The 17,327-nt window shown below is 35.2% G+C and overlaps 1 protein-coding gene across 3 annotated transcripts; it reads left to right on the top strand.

The window, feature by feature from the left end:
* The first annotated feature begins 5,880 nt into the window (after window positions 1-5,880).
* fbxo25 (F-box protein 25) lies at window positions 5,881-15,296 on the top strand. 3 transcript variants are annotated; one of them, XM_048178324.1, is made up of 11 exons: window positions 5,881-6,036; window positions 6,392-6,542; window positions 7,369-7,472; window positions 9,448-9,497; window positions 9,644-9,736; window positions 9,845-9,938; window positions 10,075-10,259; window positions 11,309-11,491; window positions 11,841-11,984; window positions 12,867-12,893; window positions 15,009-15,296. In XM_048178324.1, exons 2-11 carry the CDS (start codon window positions 6,415-6,417, stop codon window positions 15,096-15,098), a joined length of 1,098 nt encoding a protein of 365 aa, XP_048034281.1. In that variant the 5' UTR covers window positions 5,881-6,036; window positions 6,392-6,414; the 3' UTR covers window positions 15,099-15,296. The 3 variants fall into 3 exon arrangements, with proteins under 3 accessions (XP_048034281.1, XP_048034283.1, XP_048034282.1); XM_048178325.1 differs by having other exon boundaries at window positions 6,033-6,106; XM_048178326.1 differs by lacking the exon at window positions 12,867-12,893.
* Window positions 15,297-17,327: the final 2,031 nt, after the last annotated feature.

Raw genomic sequence — 17,327 nt, 5'->3', positions numbered from 1 at the left:
AGCATCTCGCTCAAAAATGACCAAAGAGTTTCGATATTTTTCCCATTTAAAACTTGACTCTTCTGTAGTTATCATCGTGTACTAAGACTGACGGAAAATGAAAAGTTAAGATTTTCTAGGCCAGTATGGCTAGGAATTATACTGTCATTCTGGCGTAATAATCAAGGAACTTTGCTGCCGTACCATGGGTGCAGCAGGCGCAATGATATTATGCACCGCCTGTGACCCCCTGCTTGCACGGGGAGCGTGCATTGCAACCATGGAGACATTTGTGAGAGACAATTTTTCATTTAGCAATTTTTCATTTTCCGTCGGTCTTAGTACATTTTCAAAAAAAGTGGAGTGTTCCTTTAAGGACTACAACATTTTTGTCAAACATTTACACAGCCTTGTAGCACTTGTTAGCAGCCTAGACTGTGTAATTTCTGTTGACTTGAACATTTCTTGAATGCTAATACAGACCTTATTTTACCCATTTTAAACGCCCATTCTAAAATAGGAATATTTCCCTATAGGAAATTACGTAGAGAACCCAAATTGCTAATTCTCTTGCTGGTTTTAGGACCTCAAACTGCTGTATTGATTCAAGCTTTTTTTGGTTAAGCATTTTCTATGCCAGTACTTGATCCTGGTTAATTATCTACCTAGATACCATGTTACTTGATTTTTTAATGTATTAAAAGTTGTGTTTTTATATTTCCATTGCATTGTATTATGTGAAAACTGCCTTTGCACTCGAATCTATAGTTTACAGACGCAATTTCTCGTTCAAGTCAAACAGGCCATGATACACGTCAGCTCTGGAATGCAGAAGGTAGCGCTGGTCCTGGGATATGGAAAGATATGGATTCAAATGAGCAGTTGTGTCCATAGTTGCGTAACAGTGGAAGCGATGAACAAAAGGCAAGTACATTCACATCCAGTGTGGGTGTATAATTGGTGCCACTGTCACAAGTTCAAAGATTAGGTGTCTGTTTACCCAAAATGAATACTGACTGTTTAGTCATGCATGTCTTCCCTGACTCACTATGCCTTGTAAATTGCATAAAATAAGTTTGAAGTAACTTAATAAGGTGTGTGCATTGTTGAGTCAAACATCCTTACACAATATGTGAAAATGCTGCATGTGTGAATATGAACATGTCAATAAAATAGTTTCTTATTTTTCTAGCACTGTTACTGTTATGCAGTTTACTTTAGAATAAGTTGTTGGGTTATAGTTTAAATATAGTCAAGATAAGCAAATAGTAATTTAATGATCATAAATGCATATTTATAATGATCAATAAACTTTAAAACGTTTTATAATGTTAACTGAACCTAGTGCTTCTTTTTTGAAGTTTTTTTTTAATGCAGTGTTTTCACATGCACACAAAAACTTAGCCCTCTGGCCTCCTAAATGCAGACTGTAGGGCAGGTTAGATCTTGCAGAAGGAGTGTTCGTGGCCTTTACACTACTTTAAATGATTTTGGAAATGCAGTCTTTTTTGAATGCATGTTAGCTTTATTCCAATTTTTATCTCACTTATACAGCTAATCCAAACTGACAAGTTTTTCTGAAACCGGATTAAATACAAAGAGACTGTATTATTGAGGTTATGGAATTTGCTTCCATTAAGATAATTATGAATTACGAAACACTTGAAATAGGCTAGTGTTACAATTTAGCTGCTGTCAATTCTGATCAAATGATTCAGGAGTCAAGAAGACTTATTGGCACATTAAAAAGGATCCCATACTTTACTGGCAATAAACCTATACACACACACACAAATAAATTACTAGCTTATTTATGTGCTCAGCATGTGTTATAAAATTTCTGTATGCATATTTCACACGCTCTTACTGTTCGTGGGTCAATTTGACCCATACGGCGCATCCAGAAAGTATTCACAGTGCTTCACTTTTTCCACATTTTATGTTACAGCCTTATTCCAAAAGGGATTAAATTCATTTTTTTTCTCAATTCTACAAACAATACCCCATAATGACAACATGAAAGGAGGCTGTATGAAATCTTTGCAAGTTTATATAACAAAAAAAAAAAAAAAAATATATATATATATATATATATATATATATATATATATATATATATATATATATAAAAAATCACATGTACAAAAGTATTCACAGCCTTTGCACAATACTTTGTTGAAGCACCTTTGGCACCAATTACAGCCTCAAGTCTTGAGTATGATGCAAGCTTGGCACACCTATTTTTGGGCCGTTTCATTCTTCTTTGCAGGACCTCTCAAGCTCCATCAGATTGGTTGGGGAGCGTTGGTGCAGCCATTTTCAAATTTCAGAGATTTTCAATCGGGTTCAAGTCTGGGCTCTGGCTGGGCCACTCAAGGGCATTCACAGAGTTGTCCCGTAGCCACTCCTTTGTTATTTTGGCTGTGTGCTTAGGGTCGTTGTCCTGTTGGAAGATGAACCTTCACCCCCAGTCTGAGGTCCAGAGCACTCTGGAGCAGGTTTTCATCAAGGATGTCTCTGTACATTGCTGCATTCATCTTTCCCTCGATCCTGACTAGTAATCTTTGTTGATCTGAGAGTCCTTCAGGTGCCTTTTGGCAAATTCCAAGGGGGCTGTCATGTGTCTTTTACTGAGGAGTGGCTTCTGTCTGTGCTCATTGGGACCTTCAGTGCTGCAGAAATTTTTATGTACCCTTTCCCCAGATCTGTGCCTCGATACAATCCTGTCTCAGAGGTCTATAGGCAATTCTTTGGACTTCATGGCTTGGTTTGTGCTCTGATATCCACTGTTAACTATGGGACCTTATATACACAGGTGTGTGCCTTTCTCAAGGATGATCAGTGGAAACAGGACGCACCTGAACTCAATTTTGAGTGTCATGGCAAAGGCTGTGAATAAGTTTTTTGTTGTTGTTGTTTTTAATAAATTTGCAAAGATTTCATATAAACTTCTTTCACATTGTCATTATGGGATATTGTTTGTAGAATTTTGAGAAAGAAAATGTATTTAATCCCTTTTGGAATAAGGCTGTAACATAACAAAATGTGGAAAAAGTGAAGCACTGTGAATACTTTCCGGATGCACTGAATAGTCAGCCATTCAAAAGCAACTGTACAGACCCAAAATACAAAACACTTCTGTGTTGTATGTCAGAGCTCTTCAACTCTAGTACTGAAGTGCTAGTATCTTGCTGAGTTTAACAAAGTTGTTTTACCTGTTAATTGTCTGTCCCACTTTTCCTACTTAAATTGTTAAAAATCTTAAATACTTCAGATCACAGACTTAAGTTTAAGGATTAGTCCACTTTTAAATAAACTTTTCCTGATAATTTACTCACCCCCATGTCATCCAAGATGTCCATGTCTTTCTTTCTTCAGTCGAAAAGAAATTAAAGTTTTTGATGAAAACATTCCAGGATTTTTCTCCTTATAGTGGACTTCAAAGGAGCCCAAACAGTTGAAGGTCATAATTAGTTTCACTGCAGCTTCAAATTGTTCAACACGATCCCAGATGAGAAATAAGGGTCTTATCTAGTGAAACCATCACTCATTTTCAAAAAATTGAAAATTATATAAGTTTTAACCAGAAATGCTCATCTTGAACTAGCTGTCTTCTTCTTCTCCTCTATTAGAATTCCAACAGTGTAGACACTGCTAAGCATATTACTGCCCTCCACAGGTCAAAGTTTGAACTAATTTTTATATGCAATATGCTAGTTCAATAGTATATAACAATTAGTTCAAACTTTGACCTGTGGAGGGCAGTAATACACTTAGCAGTGTCTACACTGCCAGAATTCTAATAGAGGAGAAGAAGAAGACAGCTAGTTCAAGATGAGCATTTAAGGTTAAAACTTTCAATTTCTTTTTAGAAAATGAGCGATGGTTTCATTGGTAAGACCCTTATTTCTCATCTGGGATCGTGCTGAACAATTTGAAGCTGCAGTGAAACTAATTATGACCTTCAACTGTTTGGTGCCCATTTAAGTCTACTATAGACCTTATTTACCAGAGAAACAAGCGCGCCGCCATCTTTATAAAATTGTCTTTGAACTTCCGTTTTGCGGTAGCTCTGTACATTTCTATGGCATCGCTATCAAAGAATAATTAGTTGGTTAAGTGGATTTACTTGTTGTAGAGTTAATGAAATCATGTTATCATGAGCATTGTTATGTTTAAAGCAGATGTCTTAACAAATGTCAGTAGATCGGGAAGATTTTAAAACGAGCAGTTCATTCATAAATGTAATATCGCTGTGGAAATACAAACCGGAAGTCAAAAGACAACGAGCGCAATGCTGAAAAGGGGCGGGGCTACATAAGGTCTATAAGGAGAATAATCCTGTTTGAGACAGGAATGTGAATGAATGTTTTCATCAAAAACTTTAATTTCTTTTCAGAAATTATTTAAAGTTTATTTAAAAGTGGACTAATCCTTTAATATATCTTTTTAAAGGGAGCACTTCACAGATTATTGTAGAAGTAAAAAGTTGTAAAAGGTTTGAGTGATCTGAATCATATTTTTCCACAATTTTCAAAGTAGACATCCTATTCAGAAGATGTTTGGGCAATAATGCTAATATTTGATTTGAATTCAGTGCCTAAAACACACATAAAAAACATACGGAAAGAATCAGAGTGTGTGTGTTATAGTTTGGCACCACATCACAAATGAAGAATCTATCGCTATTTATCTATTGCTCTGTCATTTCTTTTGAACATCAGTCACCAAATATGAAAACTAGAGTCTGAAAGCTTTCAAATGATATATATGTCATGATTACTTTAGACTAAGATTGTTATGAATGGTAAATGTCCTATGGGTGGGGGGAGGGGCAGTTTAAAAAATAGTGGTTAAAAACATTTTTATAAATCATAAATTCAGATATTTATTCTTTGTAATGTGTGAAAAGTATCAATATTAAAAGTTAATTATTTGTACATGATTATATGTTTTTTTTTTTCATAGTGTGATTTTTGGGGAATTGTATTGAATCAAATTAGGGTCAATTTGACCCGGACCACACAGGTAGTCGCTAGAAATCGATCAGTGCATGAGCTGTGAGGCCAAGTCCGTGGTTTTCCTGCAGAATTGGGCTACTTTTACACTGTTGCCGCTGGTTGTTTTTCATGTTCGTGGGTTGAATCGACCAAAATAATGTGATATTTAGCCCCTGAAATGCAAATTTTACCAGGGGAGCAAAACCTTGTAAGGAAATTGTTTGAATTCTGACCTCCATATAATCATAAAAACCTATCCAATATTGTAATATATTAACAATAGAGTAAACAAGTGAATACAATAAAAGCACACTGACACTGTACAGGGTCAACTGAAGGCAGGTGTTCTCAGGAGAAGGGTGTTTTTCCATGTATGCCAGGTGTGGAAAACTATTTTTTGGGTAAGACTTGAAGGTAAATTAATACATAAGTGAATAAATGGAATATAAATACAATAGGCTATATTAAAAATGCAGTATAAGTAGGCTAAATAAGTATTAAAATACAATGAGTATTTAATTTAACAAATACAATTGTATAAAATACTTTAAACGACATGGTTAACATTAACTTATTTCTAGCTGTTGTGCATTTTAATAATTTGATTCATTTTTTTTTTTTTTCTAACTTGATTGTTTTTTCTCATTAAGCTCTGTACTCACCGCTGGCTGAGAGGATTACAAATAAACCTATTACTTCTATCCAAAACCAAGCAGTGGAAAGTTTATTTTGTGATGTTATTATTTTCCATCTATTCCATCGTTCATTCTATCCATTTCCCTTCCCCCATCACGAAATCAAAACATGACAACATGTGCAGCGTCTGTGTCACGTGTAAGAAGCCGCAGAGACAGAGAGCTCGGGATAAATCGGTGAGTGATCGACAGGTTCACGAACCAATCAGCTTGGGAATTCCGGGTAGCAACACAATAAATACAAATACGATGGCCAATCACAATCGACGGGAGGCGTGTCTTACATTTCGCTTTTCTGACTGTTTACTTCCGTCAATATTCAAAGAAAAGCAGAAAATTATCACCATAACAAAGGACTCGCTGTAAGTAAAGTTAAATATACGTCCGTTATCAATGCAAATGCATGACTTTGCGTGTAAAACAACAATAGAGGTAGATATTTAAGCTGTCTTTAGTGTTTTGTCGACGTTTAAAAAGATAAGGTTCTTGGCAAGCTTTGCTTTTGAGCAAAATTATTAGCAGTAGCTTAAATACACTTTACAAATTCATATCGAAATGCAAAAGATGATGTTTTACATTAAGATTGTGAAATAAGGCTTTTTAAGTTTGAATGACTGTTATTGTGTGTTGTCTGATCAGATCACAATGATATTGCGCCATACGTGATAAGCCTTTTATGTGTTATAAGGGTTTGAGATAAGAGTCTTTTGTATTCAGGTCTTTGGAGCAGGTGGAAGAAGATGCCGTTCTTGGGCCAAGACTGGAGATCACCAGGCTGGAGCTGGATCAAAACTGAGGATGGCTGGAAACGCTTTGAATATTTCAGCCACAAATTGGGAGATAACATCAATGAGCTTGGCTTGGAAGAGTAAGAAATGCTTTGAATTGTGTCAATATAATGTTTAGTGATTGTTGTATCTCTAAGGTGATAGTTTTGGGGTTCAAACCAGCAACCTTTCAGTTACCACCTCCAAGCTTTAACCACAAGGCTACACCACCCCAAAAAAAGCATTGAGGAACAGACTAAAAAGGAAGTGTGTATGTGGCATGTGGGAAGTCAGGTGTCCGTGTTTAGAACTGGTGTGTGTTATTGTAACCGTCTGTGGTTATTGTCTGGAGTTGTGCAGAACAGACATCTCTGAACTGTTTTTGTATATATTCAGACACAATATACTGACACGGTCCTTTAGTCTGACCGTGCTGTCATGGAAACAGACCTAAGGTCGGTCAGACTACGAGGAAACATGGTTGTCTGGTTTCGGCTATGTGAGAATGCAATTAGTTTTTTTTTTGATAGTTTTAGTGTGAAACTGCATCTTATGTCTGTTTGTGTTAAATTTCTCTAGACAACAGACCGAACACTCACCTGTTTTGTAAGCTAAAACGTCTTCAGATCTTCAGGACTCGCCTCATTCAGCAATACTTTGATTAATGATTAAAAAGAACTTGCACTGGCTTGTATGTTTGCACTAGGTTTTATTGTATTCTGTTTCAGGTTTATGTGTACTAGATAGTACTAAATTGCAGTCTTAACAATCTAAATTGCATGCTTGCCATCTGTTGATCACATGATATTATACTTTTTGTAGGTCACTCTGAATAGGAGCCTGTGCTAGATGCCTTTTAATGTAAATGTAATGCCTAAAGCTTATTTTGGGATGGTCATAATTAAGTTTACCTTTTTAACTCAACAGATTGGACAATGATAACAAGGAGAACGTCTTTGTGGGAGATGTCTGTGAAGTAGCTGCCAAGAAGAGAAAAAAGGACTTTTTCAACAACAACACTAAGTCACAGTGTAAATATTACATCATATTTAATTGCATCACACTTAATTACAACATTGAGCTCCAATTTTACAGTGAATTAGAGTTTCTTGGGACAATAGGCAATTATGTAGTTTAGCACTCATTATACAAAAATGTATGACCACTGAATGCTACAATTACTTGGGTAAAGTTGGTTTTATAGTCACACATTCGGACATCCGTATTCAATAGCCTTGTTAATCACACTACATTGGACATTCAGTGGACATTCACAAGTAAATATGCCATTAAAACAATACTTGCCTATTTTGATCGACTATGAAAAATGTTGTAAGTTGACAATCGTTGGTTGTCAATATCATGTCGCTGCTTAAAATTCACAAACATTAATTTATTGGACATTTATTGGAAAGTCTGAATTTATCAGAAGTCCGAATGTGCGAATATAAAACCAACTTTACCCAAGTGCTACAATTGACCAGTCACTATAATTATTTTTTTATTAATTTAATAAGATCACACTTAAAGGGTTAGTTCACCCAAAAATTTAATTTCTGCCATTAATTACTCAACCACATGTAGTCCCAAACCCGTGAGACCTTCATTCATCTTCAGAACACAAATTGCGATATTTTTGATGAAATCCGAAGGTTTCTGAACCACACATAGGCAGCAACGTCATTGCATCTTTTGAGGTCCAGAAAGGTAGTAAAGACATCGTTAAAATAGTCCATGTGACTACAGTGGTTCAACTTTATTGTTATGAAGCGACGAGAACACTTTTTTGTGCGCGAAAACAAAACTAAAATAACGTCTTTATTCAACAATTTCTTCTCTCCCCTGTCAGTCTTCTATGCTGTTGACATAGTGAATGCAGTGCAGCACTTCTGTGTTTACGTCTGAACGCCAGCTTTGTATTGTTATGAATTCTCGTCGCTTCATAACATTAAGGTTGAACCACTGTAGTCACATGGACTATTTTAACGATGTCTTTACTACTTTTCTGGACCTCAAATGGTTCAGTGAAATTGCTGCCTATGTATGGTTCAGAAACCCTTGGATTTCATCAAAAATATCTTAATTTGTGTTCCGAAGATGAACAAAGGTCTTACGGGTGTTGAACGACATGAGGGTGAGTAATTAATGACAGAAATTTAATTTTTGGGTGAACTAACCCCTTTAATTATCAAGTCAAGTCACATTTATTTATATAGTGCTTTATAGAATACAGGTTGTTACAAAGCAGAACAACAATGATATCAAATTTAAGAATGAACTAGAATTTCTGGAACAGTGAGCTGTTATAAAGTTTAGTGGTCATTAAGCACTTTTTTTTTTTTTTTTTATCCACAAAATGGCACAATTGACCAATCAGAAATAGGTTTTCCAGAGCTGTGGATTAATGGATATTTAGTACATACTAATGCTTAATTGCATCATACTTAATTATCACAACAATGATCTTCGATTCAAAAGGGAACTTTTTTGGGACAACAGCCAATTATACAGTTTAGTGGTCATTATACAAAATATATGACCCCAGAATGCTACATTTGACTAATCACAATCAAGTTTGTGTAATAATTACAAATTTAATAGTTGTATTTTTTCCACATCCCAACCAATCACAGATAAATAAAAACCTAAGCAATTAAAGGGATAGTGTTCGCAACAATGGACATTCTGTCATTGTTTGCTCACCCTCATGTCATTCCAAACCTGTATACAATTATTTTTTTCTGCGGAACACAAAAGAAGATCATTTGAAGAATGTTGAAAACCAAACTGTTCTGTTCGCATTTTTTGTCCATACAGTTGAAGTGAATGGGAACCAAAACTGTTTGGTTTTCAACATTCTTCAAATTATCTTCTTTTGTGTTCCGCAGAAGAAGGAAAGTCATACAACTTTGTAAACTAAATGATGACATAATTTTCATTATTTCTGTGAACTATCCCTTTAAGGATGTAATATATGGGTTAAATATATTTTATCCCTTTTCTTAGTTTTGTTCCAGGAGAGGTGGATCTACGTTCAGAAGGAGAGTACGAGAGAGGTGAGAGGAATTCTGAAAACTCAAAGAGTAGCAAATAAACAACATGAGTCATAGAAAGTTATACGTCATTGTTTATATTTCACAATTCTGGCATTAGTAGTGTTTTCCGGTCTCTTTCAATGCACACTGTGTGTTTGTTGTTGCAGAGACATGGCTACTGTACTCTTGGTGAGGCCTTCAATCGTCTGGACTTTTCCAGTGCCATTCAGGATGTGCGGCGATTCAACTATGTAGTCAAAGTAAGATGTTCTGATCTCTGCTGAACAATTACTGGAATACCTCTCTCGTTCTGCGCTTCCCTTCTGTGTTCTCTCTCACTTTACCCTCTCTGTTTATTTCCTTCTTAGCTTCTGCAGTTGATTGCCAAGTCCCAGCTGACGTCTTTGAGTGGAGCTGCTCAGAAAAACTATTTTAATGTCCTGGAGAAGATTGTGAGAAAAGGTGAGCTGATCTTTCAGCATTTCAACCTTTTCATGGAGGGGAGAAAATGCAGAAGCCATGCTGGCTTGAAATATGTGCATCTAAAAGTTGATATTAAAAATTGGCAATGATTTTCTGTCTGTTGTTTGTTTGGCAGTTCTGGATGACCATCAGAACCCGAGACTGATCAAGGCGTTGCTGCATGATTTAAGCTCCACCCTCTGCATCCTCATGCGAGAAGTTGGGAAGTCTGTGCTGGTTGGCAACATCAACATTTGGGTCTGCCGTTTAGAAACCATATTAAACTGGCAACAGCAGCTCAACAATTTGCAAATTCCAAAGGTAGGCTTTTTTACAGTCTTTATGGAGCTTGAGTGACCGAATGGAAATCAAGCGTAGTTCAGGCAGACCACTGATAGCTAACTACATCAGCTGACGCTCAGCTGATCAATTACTCCACCTACTCTAATCAACCGTATTTAAGCCCAGTCAAACGTGCGCTCTTCAGTCTGTCGCACAGACACTAAGTAACTCCGTTATGCAGTGTTGGATCTTCTTAGAACATACAACTATTTGTCAATCTTTTGTAACTGTTGTATCTCTTCTGCATTGTATAGCTAAGAAATATTTGGTTACTGTCAGGCTGGGGGATTTATGCCTAAGGATGTATCTTAACTGTCTAGTTTGGCAGCTGAGCCCCTTGATGCCTAAGCCTTTCGCCAAATTCATATTGTAAATAAATTTACTATTCTCAAAAGTAGTCCTGACTGAAATGTGGGTTAGGGAAGTGCAAAAATTGATTTGAAAGCAAAAAAAAAATAAAAAAAAAAAAATCTTTTTTTTTTTTATTATTTATTTCAATATTTATATAATAAATTATATAATTGTATGCTAAATATAATTTCTATAAATATAGGACTAGTTGATTTAAATCACATCTAGTTGGTTGTGGAATGATTAAATTTTATATATATAATTTATATTTATAGTTTATATATAAAATATAATTTTATTTATTTATAATTTATATAATTATATATATATATATATATATATATATATATATATATATATATATATATATATATATATATATATATATATATATATATATATATATATATATATATATATATATATATATATATATATATATATATATATATATATATATATATATATATATATATATATATATGTATTTATTTATTTATAGTATACATTTATTATATAAATAATTTAATGTTTTTAAGTTATATAAATAATATATATTTAAGTTAAGCTGTCTGCTTAACTTTTAGGGCCAAAGTGAACTGTTCAATCTGTTGTATTTCTTTATGACAACAACCTTCTGTTTTTATTTATATACCTAACACTATGTTTCTTTGCAGCATGTTTCAAATGGGATGACACTGAGTGACCTCCCTTTGCACATGCAAAACAACATCCTGTACAAGTTTAGTGATGCCTGTGACATCATCAGTCTGGGACAAGCCACACTAACACTGCACATGCTCAGTGAGGACCGGCAACTGTGGAAGAAACTGTGCCAGTTTCATTTTGCTGAGAAACAGGTGAGGAATAAGAATTTATTAAGTCACTCATAATTGGATGTTTAGTCCGTTGGAGAATACTGTCATTACCATCACACACAGCATCACAAATACTAAATCAATATTTATTTTTTTAAATATGTCAAGTGATATGAATATGAATTTCTGTTTAGGCATTTATGAATGAGGTTTTATGTGAGATTCTTTAAGATGAATCATTTTTTGAAATTCTGAATTGTTGACAATTGAGGCAGCAGCTTAATTTGAGCACAAGATGGCAGTACAGAGGCATCATGGCCCATAAACCACTGGTGTGCACTGGTGTTCCTCAGCAGAGCTCACAGAGGTCTCTGTGTTTGTGTGTGTTCAGTTCTGCAGGCACTTGATTCTGTCAGAGAAGGGCCATGTGGACTGGAAGCTGATGTTTTTCACACTTCAGAAATACTACCCTCAGAAAGAACAGTACGGAGACACTCTGCAGTTCTGCAGGCACTGTAGCATCCTCTTCTGGAACGTAAGAAATCCTTTTTTAAATGTCAAACATTCTGCTCTGTGAATAAACAGTAGGACATCCATCCGGATTTTGTTTCTATTTAGGTTTAAGTGCTCTTCTCAAACGTTTCCCTTGTTGAAGCCCAGTGTTGTGCATACAGTAGATTTTCCAGAATTGCAGTTTGTGGTCAGAAACCCCTTATAGACACAGCTATTAATAGATAAGCATCAGTTTGTTTTTTTATTTAAAACATAGGGGGCCAGTATTAACATATACACTACCGTTAAAACCTTTGGTATCAGTAAGATTATTAAATGTTTTTGAAAGTAGGCAGTAATATTGTGAAATAGTATTATTATTTAAAATAGATGATATATTTTAAAATGTAATTTATTCCTTTGATGGCAAAGCTGAATTCAGTGTTAGAAATTCTAATATGCTGATTTGGTGCTCAAGAAACATTTCTTATTATTACAAATGTTGCTTATTTTTGCGGAAACTGTAATTCAGTTTTCAGTAAATGTTTTTGAGGATTCTTTGATGAATTCTTTGAAATAGAAATCTTTTGCAACATTATAAATGTCTTTACTGTGACTTTTGATAGATTTAATGCATCCTTGCTGAATAAAAGTAATAATTTCTTAAAAAAAAAAAAAAGAATCTTACTGACCTCAAACTTTCAACGGTTGTATAATTAAAATTCACTTACTCTCAGTTAAATAAACAATGACAGAAGTTGAAGGCTCAGATCATACATATTTTCACTTCAAAAAGTTTAATTTCAACAGTTTTGGGTTATATCTACTCAATTTGCCCTCTGATATCAGCCCTCTTCTTGTACCCTTTGACCTTTGCCCTTTTATTCTTTTTCCTGTTCTCCTCCTGGTCCCTTATCTCCCAAAGGACAGACACCTGGCTTTGATCTTTAAGGTACATGCTAAATCTCATATCAATGTACCAGCGTTTTGAAATTACAGTCTGCTAATACAATTTGTTTTGTTTCATCCGTCCTTTTTTCTTTTTCTCTTCACCCGTCGTTTTTGCCCATCATTCTTTCTACACTTCAATCCATTCAAATCAACTGGACTTGATCTGTCTTGTTTGTATTGTTAATATTTGAGTAGCTGTATTAATCTGAATGTCTTCTTTTCTCCATTTGCTTTCTTTTTTATGTCGTCTTGTGTTCCACATCAACATTATACACTAATGCTCCTCTCTACATACATGAACATACATACAGTAACTATTATATTTGCTTATACTTAAGAGAACATAACACTAATGCTGAGTATTAGACTTCAGGTGTGTTTGACCTTTTCTATCAGAATTATGATTTTTGTCTGACGGATGATAAAAAGATGCCCCTTTCGCACAGAGATTTTGGAAAATACAAGGATAATATGTCCTGGGATCGTTTAATTTTGGTTAATTCACTCTGCCAGTGATTTTCTGGAATCTGTGCGTGAGTTTACACGCATCCCGTAAAGATCCCGTAAAAACATGTGACATCAGGATGTGACATGTCTCTACAGTGCTTTAAGTTTGCTTTCTCTCTCGAGAAACCATGCTTGTGCATTTTTTTTTTTCTTTTTCAGATTCGATTATAAACTTGCGCATTGCGCTCCATTCCACTAAGCTGGCGAACAATCTCAGCTTCAGCATCATCACTACGACACGCCCCACGTGTTTGCGTTCACACAGAAGGAACTCTGGCAATTTAATGGCAATTTTCTGGGATCAACACACTGGGAAGGGGTTTAACAGTACCTATGTTTCCATCCACCTATTTTTATGCAAATTTAATAATAATAATAATAATAATAAATGCTGGATGGAAACGCCAAGATACACATAAATTCAAAAAATGTGCATAAAAAACATGTGCGCTCAATTGAAGCGGATAATATGTTTATCCGATAAGAAGTCATGCTCATAAACTATGATGGAAACACATTTAGCAAATAAATCTCTCGATGTGCAACAAAAAACTCACAACAGTGGATGTGATTGTATACCAGAGTAGAAATGTCATCACACAGCATTCAAATGTTGGTTTGATCATTCTGAAATTCCTGAGCCAGAGTCTGTCATCAAAATAGTTGTGTATATTTCCCTCCCAGAACTCGCTCACGATTGTGTTCAGAAAGACCAGGCATTCAAACGAAACTCGACTGCGTTTCTAGCGTTTCGTCTGCACACTCCGAGGCACAAGCAATTTATAATGTACGAATAAAGAGCCACAGTGGCTTCCCCGATTGCAACAACTTTAATTTTTATTAGATATTTTGCAGCAGTTTCCCAGGAAATGGCGATTTTGTTCTCTTTAACACATGGGATGAAAACAGTGCTTTATTCGCAAATGTTTTATGCGATATTCCAATTTTGTGCGCAAGTTAAAGGGTTAGTTCACCCAAAAATGAAATTTCTATCATTAATTACTCACCCTCATGTCATTCCACACCCGTAAAACCTTCATTCATCTTCTTCTTCTTTCATAACACAAATTAAGATATTTTTGATGAAATCCCTATAGAATTTTTTTTTATTCCCTATAGAAAGCAACGTAATTACTGTCATTCAAGGTACGCAGTTCAGCGCTGCCGTGTTTACGCCTGAGCGACTGTGTAGGACAATGACAAGGAAGAGAAAAATTGTTGAATAAAGTAGTTATTTTTGTTTTGTTTTTGCGCACAAAAAAGTATTCTTGTCGCTTCATAACATTAAGGTTGAACCACTGCAGTCACATTGACTATTCTGGACCTTGAATGACGTAATTACGTTGCTTTCTATTGGAGATAAAAAAAAAAAAACCTCTTGGATTTCATCAAAAATATCTTAATTTGTGTTCTGATGATGAATGAAGGTTTTACGGGTGTGGATCGACATGAGGGTGAGTAATTAATGACAGAAATTAAATTTTTGGGTGAACTAACCCTTTAAATTCGCAACTTTATATTGAAGCATAGCTAATGTGACTAAAAGCACTCCCGTTTACCTCCGAAAATGTTTAAATCTGATTTTGACCGTTCTCTCGTTTCATCGCAGGACTCGGGACATCCTTGCACGGCAAACGACCCCGACAGCTGCCTCACGCCCGTCTCTCCCCAGCACTTCATAGACCTCTTCAAGTTCTGAAATTCAGAATGCTCTTGGACCTCTGGCCTTCCAATCTCCTCTGGAACATCCTGCAAACAAACACCTCTAAACAAGACTCTGAACCCCTCAACCTTTATCCACTCTGTGCTCCAACCATGTTTCTTCTCCTCCCTTACGTTTCCCAGACGGTCGTTCTGTGATTAAAAAGTGTGAAAGTTCAATCCTCTGACAATGTAACGAATGATTGAATTTTCTTTTGCCTCACCCAAACTTTTAAGGGCTTATGGAAAGATGTCATAATATTAGCGTTTCTTTTTTTCTTTTGTTCCTCGTTGTGTTCATCTGGTCTTCAAGCACAGATAGATGGGAGATGAAGAGTGAAAAGAGGCGGGATATGGGAAGGATTGTTTGTTAGAATCAAAAACAAACTTGCTTTTGGGAAAAACGAACTTAAGTTAATAGCGTGGGAGATCCTAAGCGGAGGTTATCTTGTCTTTTCATTTCTATACCGATGGAATGCACGTCAGAAATAGTCGTAGGTTAATGTTTACGTGTGTTCTTGTGTCGTCTTGTCGTGCTGTGCGTATGTATTTGATGCGTCAACACTAAAGTCTACATTTGCATTCGCTGCACAAAACAACTTTTTACAATACACTTTTGTCAAGTCAGTCCTGAGGGCAGACGGAAAATATAATGTAAGCTTTGCTATTTATGAACAATTGTATTTTATATCCTTTCTCTGAACTTTGTAATATTCCTTTACTATTCCTGTAATATAAATGTTATTGAAATGGCTGTAGGATGTGTTTGGTACTATCAAGTATTTGCAAGAAACATGATAATCTAAAATAATTAAAACTTTTGGAAAAAAAATGTGTTTGTTTCTATCTATTAAAGTGTAGTCTCTTCGGCTCTCTTCAAAAACTGTAAAATGATTGAATCAGCTATTTTAGTTGACAAATCAGCACAGAAAATAAAAATAAATTTTATTTTGTACTAATAAGAGCTTGATTTAAGATTGAAATTGTGAAATAAAGCAATAAGCCCCAAGAAGCCATGGTTTAGCTGTTATAAATTCACTGTAAACCACGGCTTCACGGGGCTTATTGCTTTTATAGAACGGTTACCACACAATACAAATATTAAAGCCAAAAAATATGTATCAATGCAACTTTCATGAAGTAAAATCATTAAAAGGCTTCCTTCCGCTGGAAAAAAAAGAGTCTCTGACCGTGAACAGCAACAGAAGTTACATTTATTATACCATTAGATGGCGGCAAAGATTGTCTTTATGAGCGAGTCACTCATTCGCAAAGACTTTTATATTGAAATTTGTTGTGAACACAGAACAAGACGCAAATGACAAATGCTTTGACTAACGCTGTCAGTGTCAGCAATACTCTTCTACATAATGCAGTAAGCTTCAATGAACAAAATCAATAGAGAACAAACATATGTTTACATTGCTAAGACAGATGCAGCAACATACACATTCAGTGGCGCAGCGATATGTAATACGATCGTTCGATCGATTCGATGTTTTCGAATTTTACACTGTCTTCGAACGCGGCTCTACCAATCAGAATCAAGGGCCGGAACTATCCGTTTTAATTGCTGGAGTTTCATGAAGGGTGTTGGTTCAGGTTCAAACAGACATCATAATGTCACCATAAAAATAAAAGAATATGGCTTTGGTAATAAGTAATAATTTTGGTAATAAGAATAAGTTTAGGGTCAGCAAGATTTTTATCTTAAAGAAATTAATACTTTTATTCAGCAAAGATGTATTAAATTGATCAAAAGTGACGGTAAAAATACTAATGCTAGAAAAGATTTCTTTTTCAGATAATTGCGGTTCTTAAACTTTCTACAGGTGCTGGTCATATAATTAGAATATCATCAAAATTTGATTTATTTCACTAATTCCATTCAAATAGTGAAACTTGTATATTAGATTCATTCATTACACACAGACTGATATATTTCAAATGTTTATTTCTTTTAATTTTGATGATTATAACTGACAACTAAGGAAAATCCCAAATTCAGTATCTCAGAAAATTCTAATATTACTTAAGACCAATACAAAGAACGGATTTTTAGAAATCTTGGCCATCTGAAAAGTATGAACATGAAAAGTCTGAGCATGTACAGCACTCAATACTTAGTTGGGGCTCCTTTTGCCTGAATTACTGCAGCAATGTGGCGTGGCATGGAGTCGATCAATCTGTGGCACTGCTCAGGTGTTATGAGAGCCCAGGTTGCTCT

Source organism: Megalobrama amblycephala, linkage group LG24 (assembly GCF_018812025.1).
Source record: "Megalobrama amblycephala isolate DHTTF-2021 linkage group LG24, ASM1881202v1, whole genome shotgun sequence".
NCBI classification, from domain to species: Eukaryota; Metazoa; Chordata; class Actinopteri; order Cypriniformes; family Xenocyprididae; genus Megalobrama; species Megalobrama amblycephala.
Note: the sequence above shows the minus strand (reverse complement) of the source record. Positions and strands in the feature narration are given on the sequence as shown.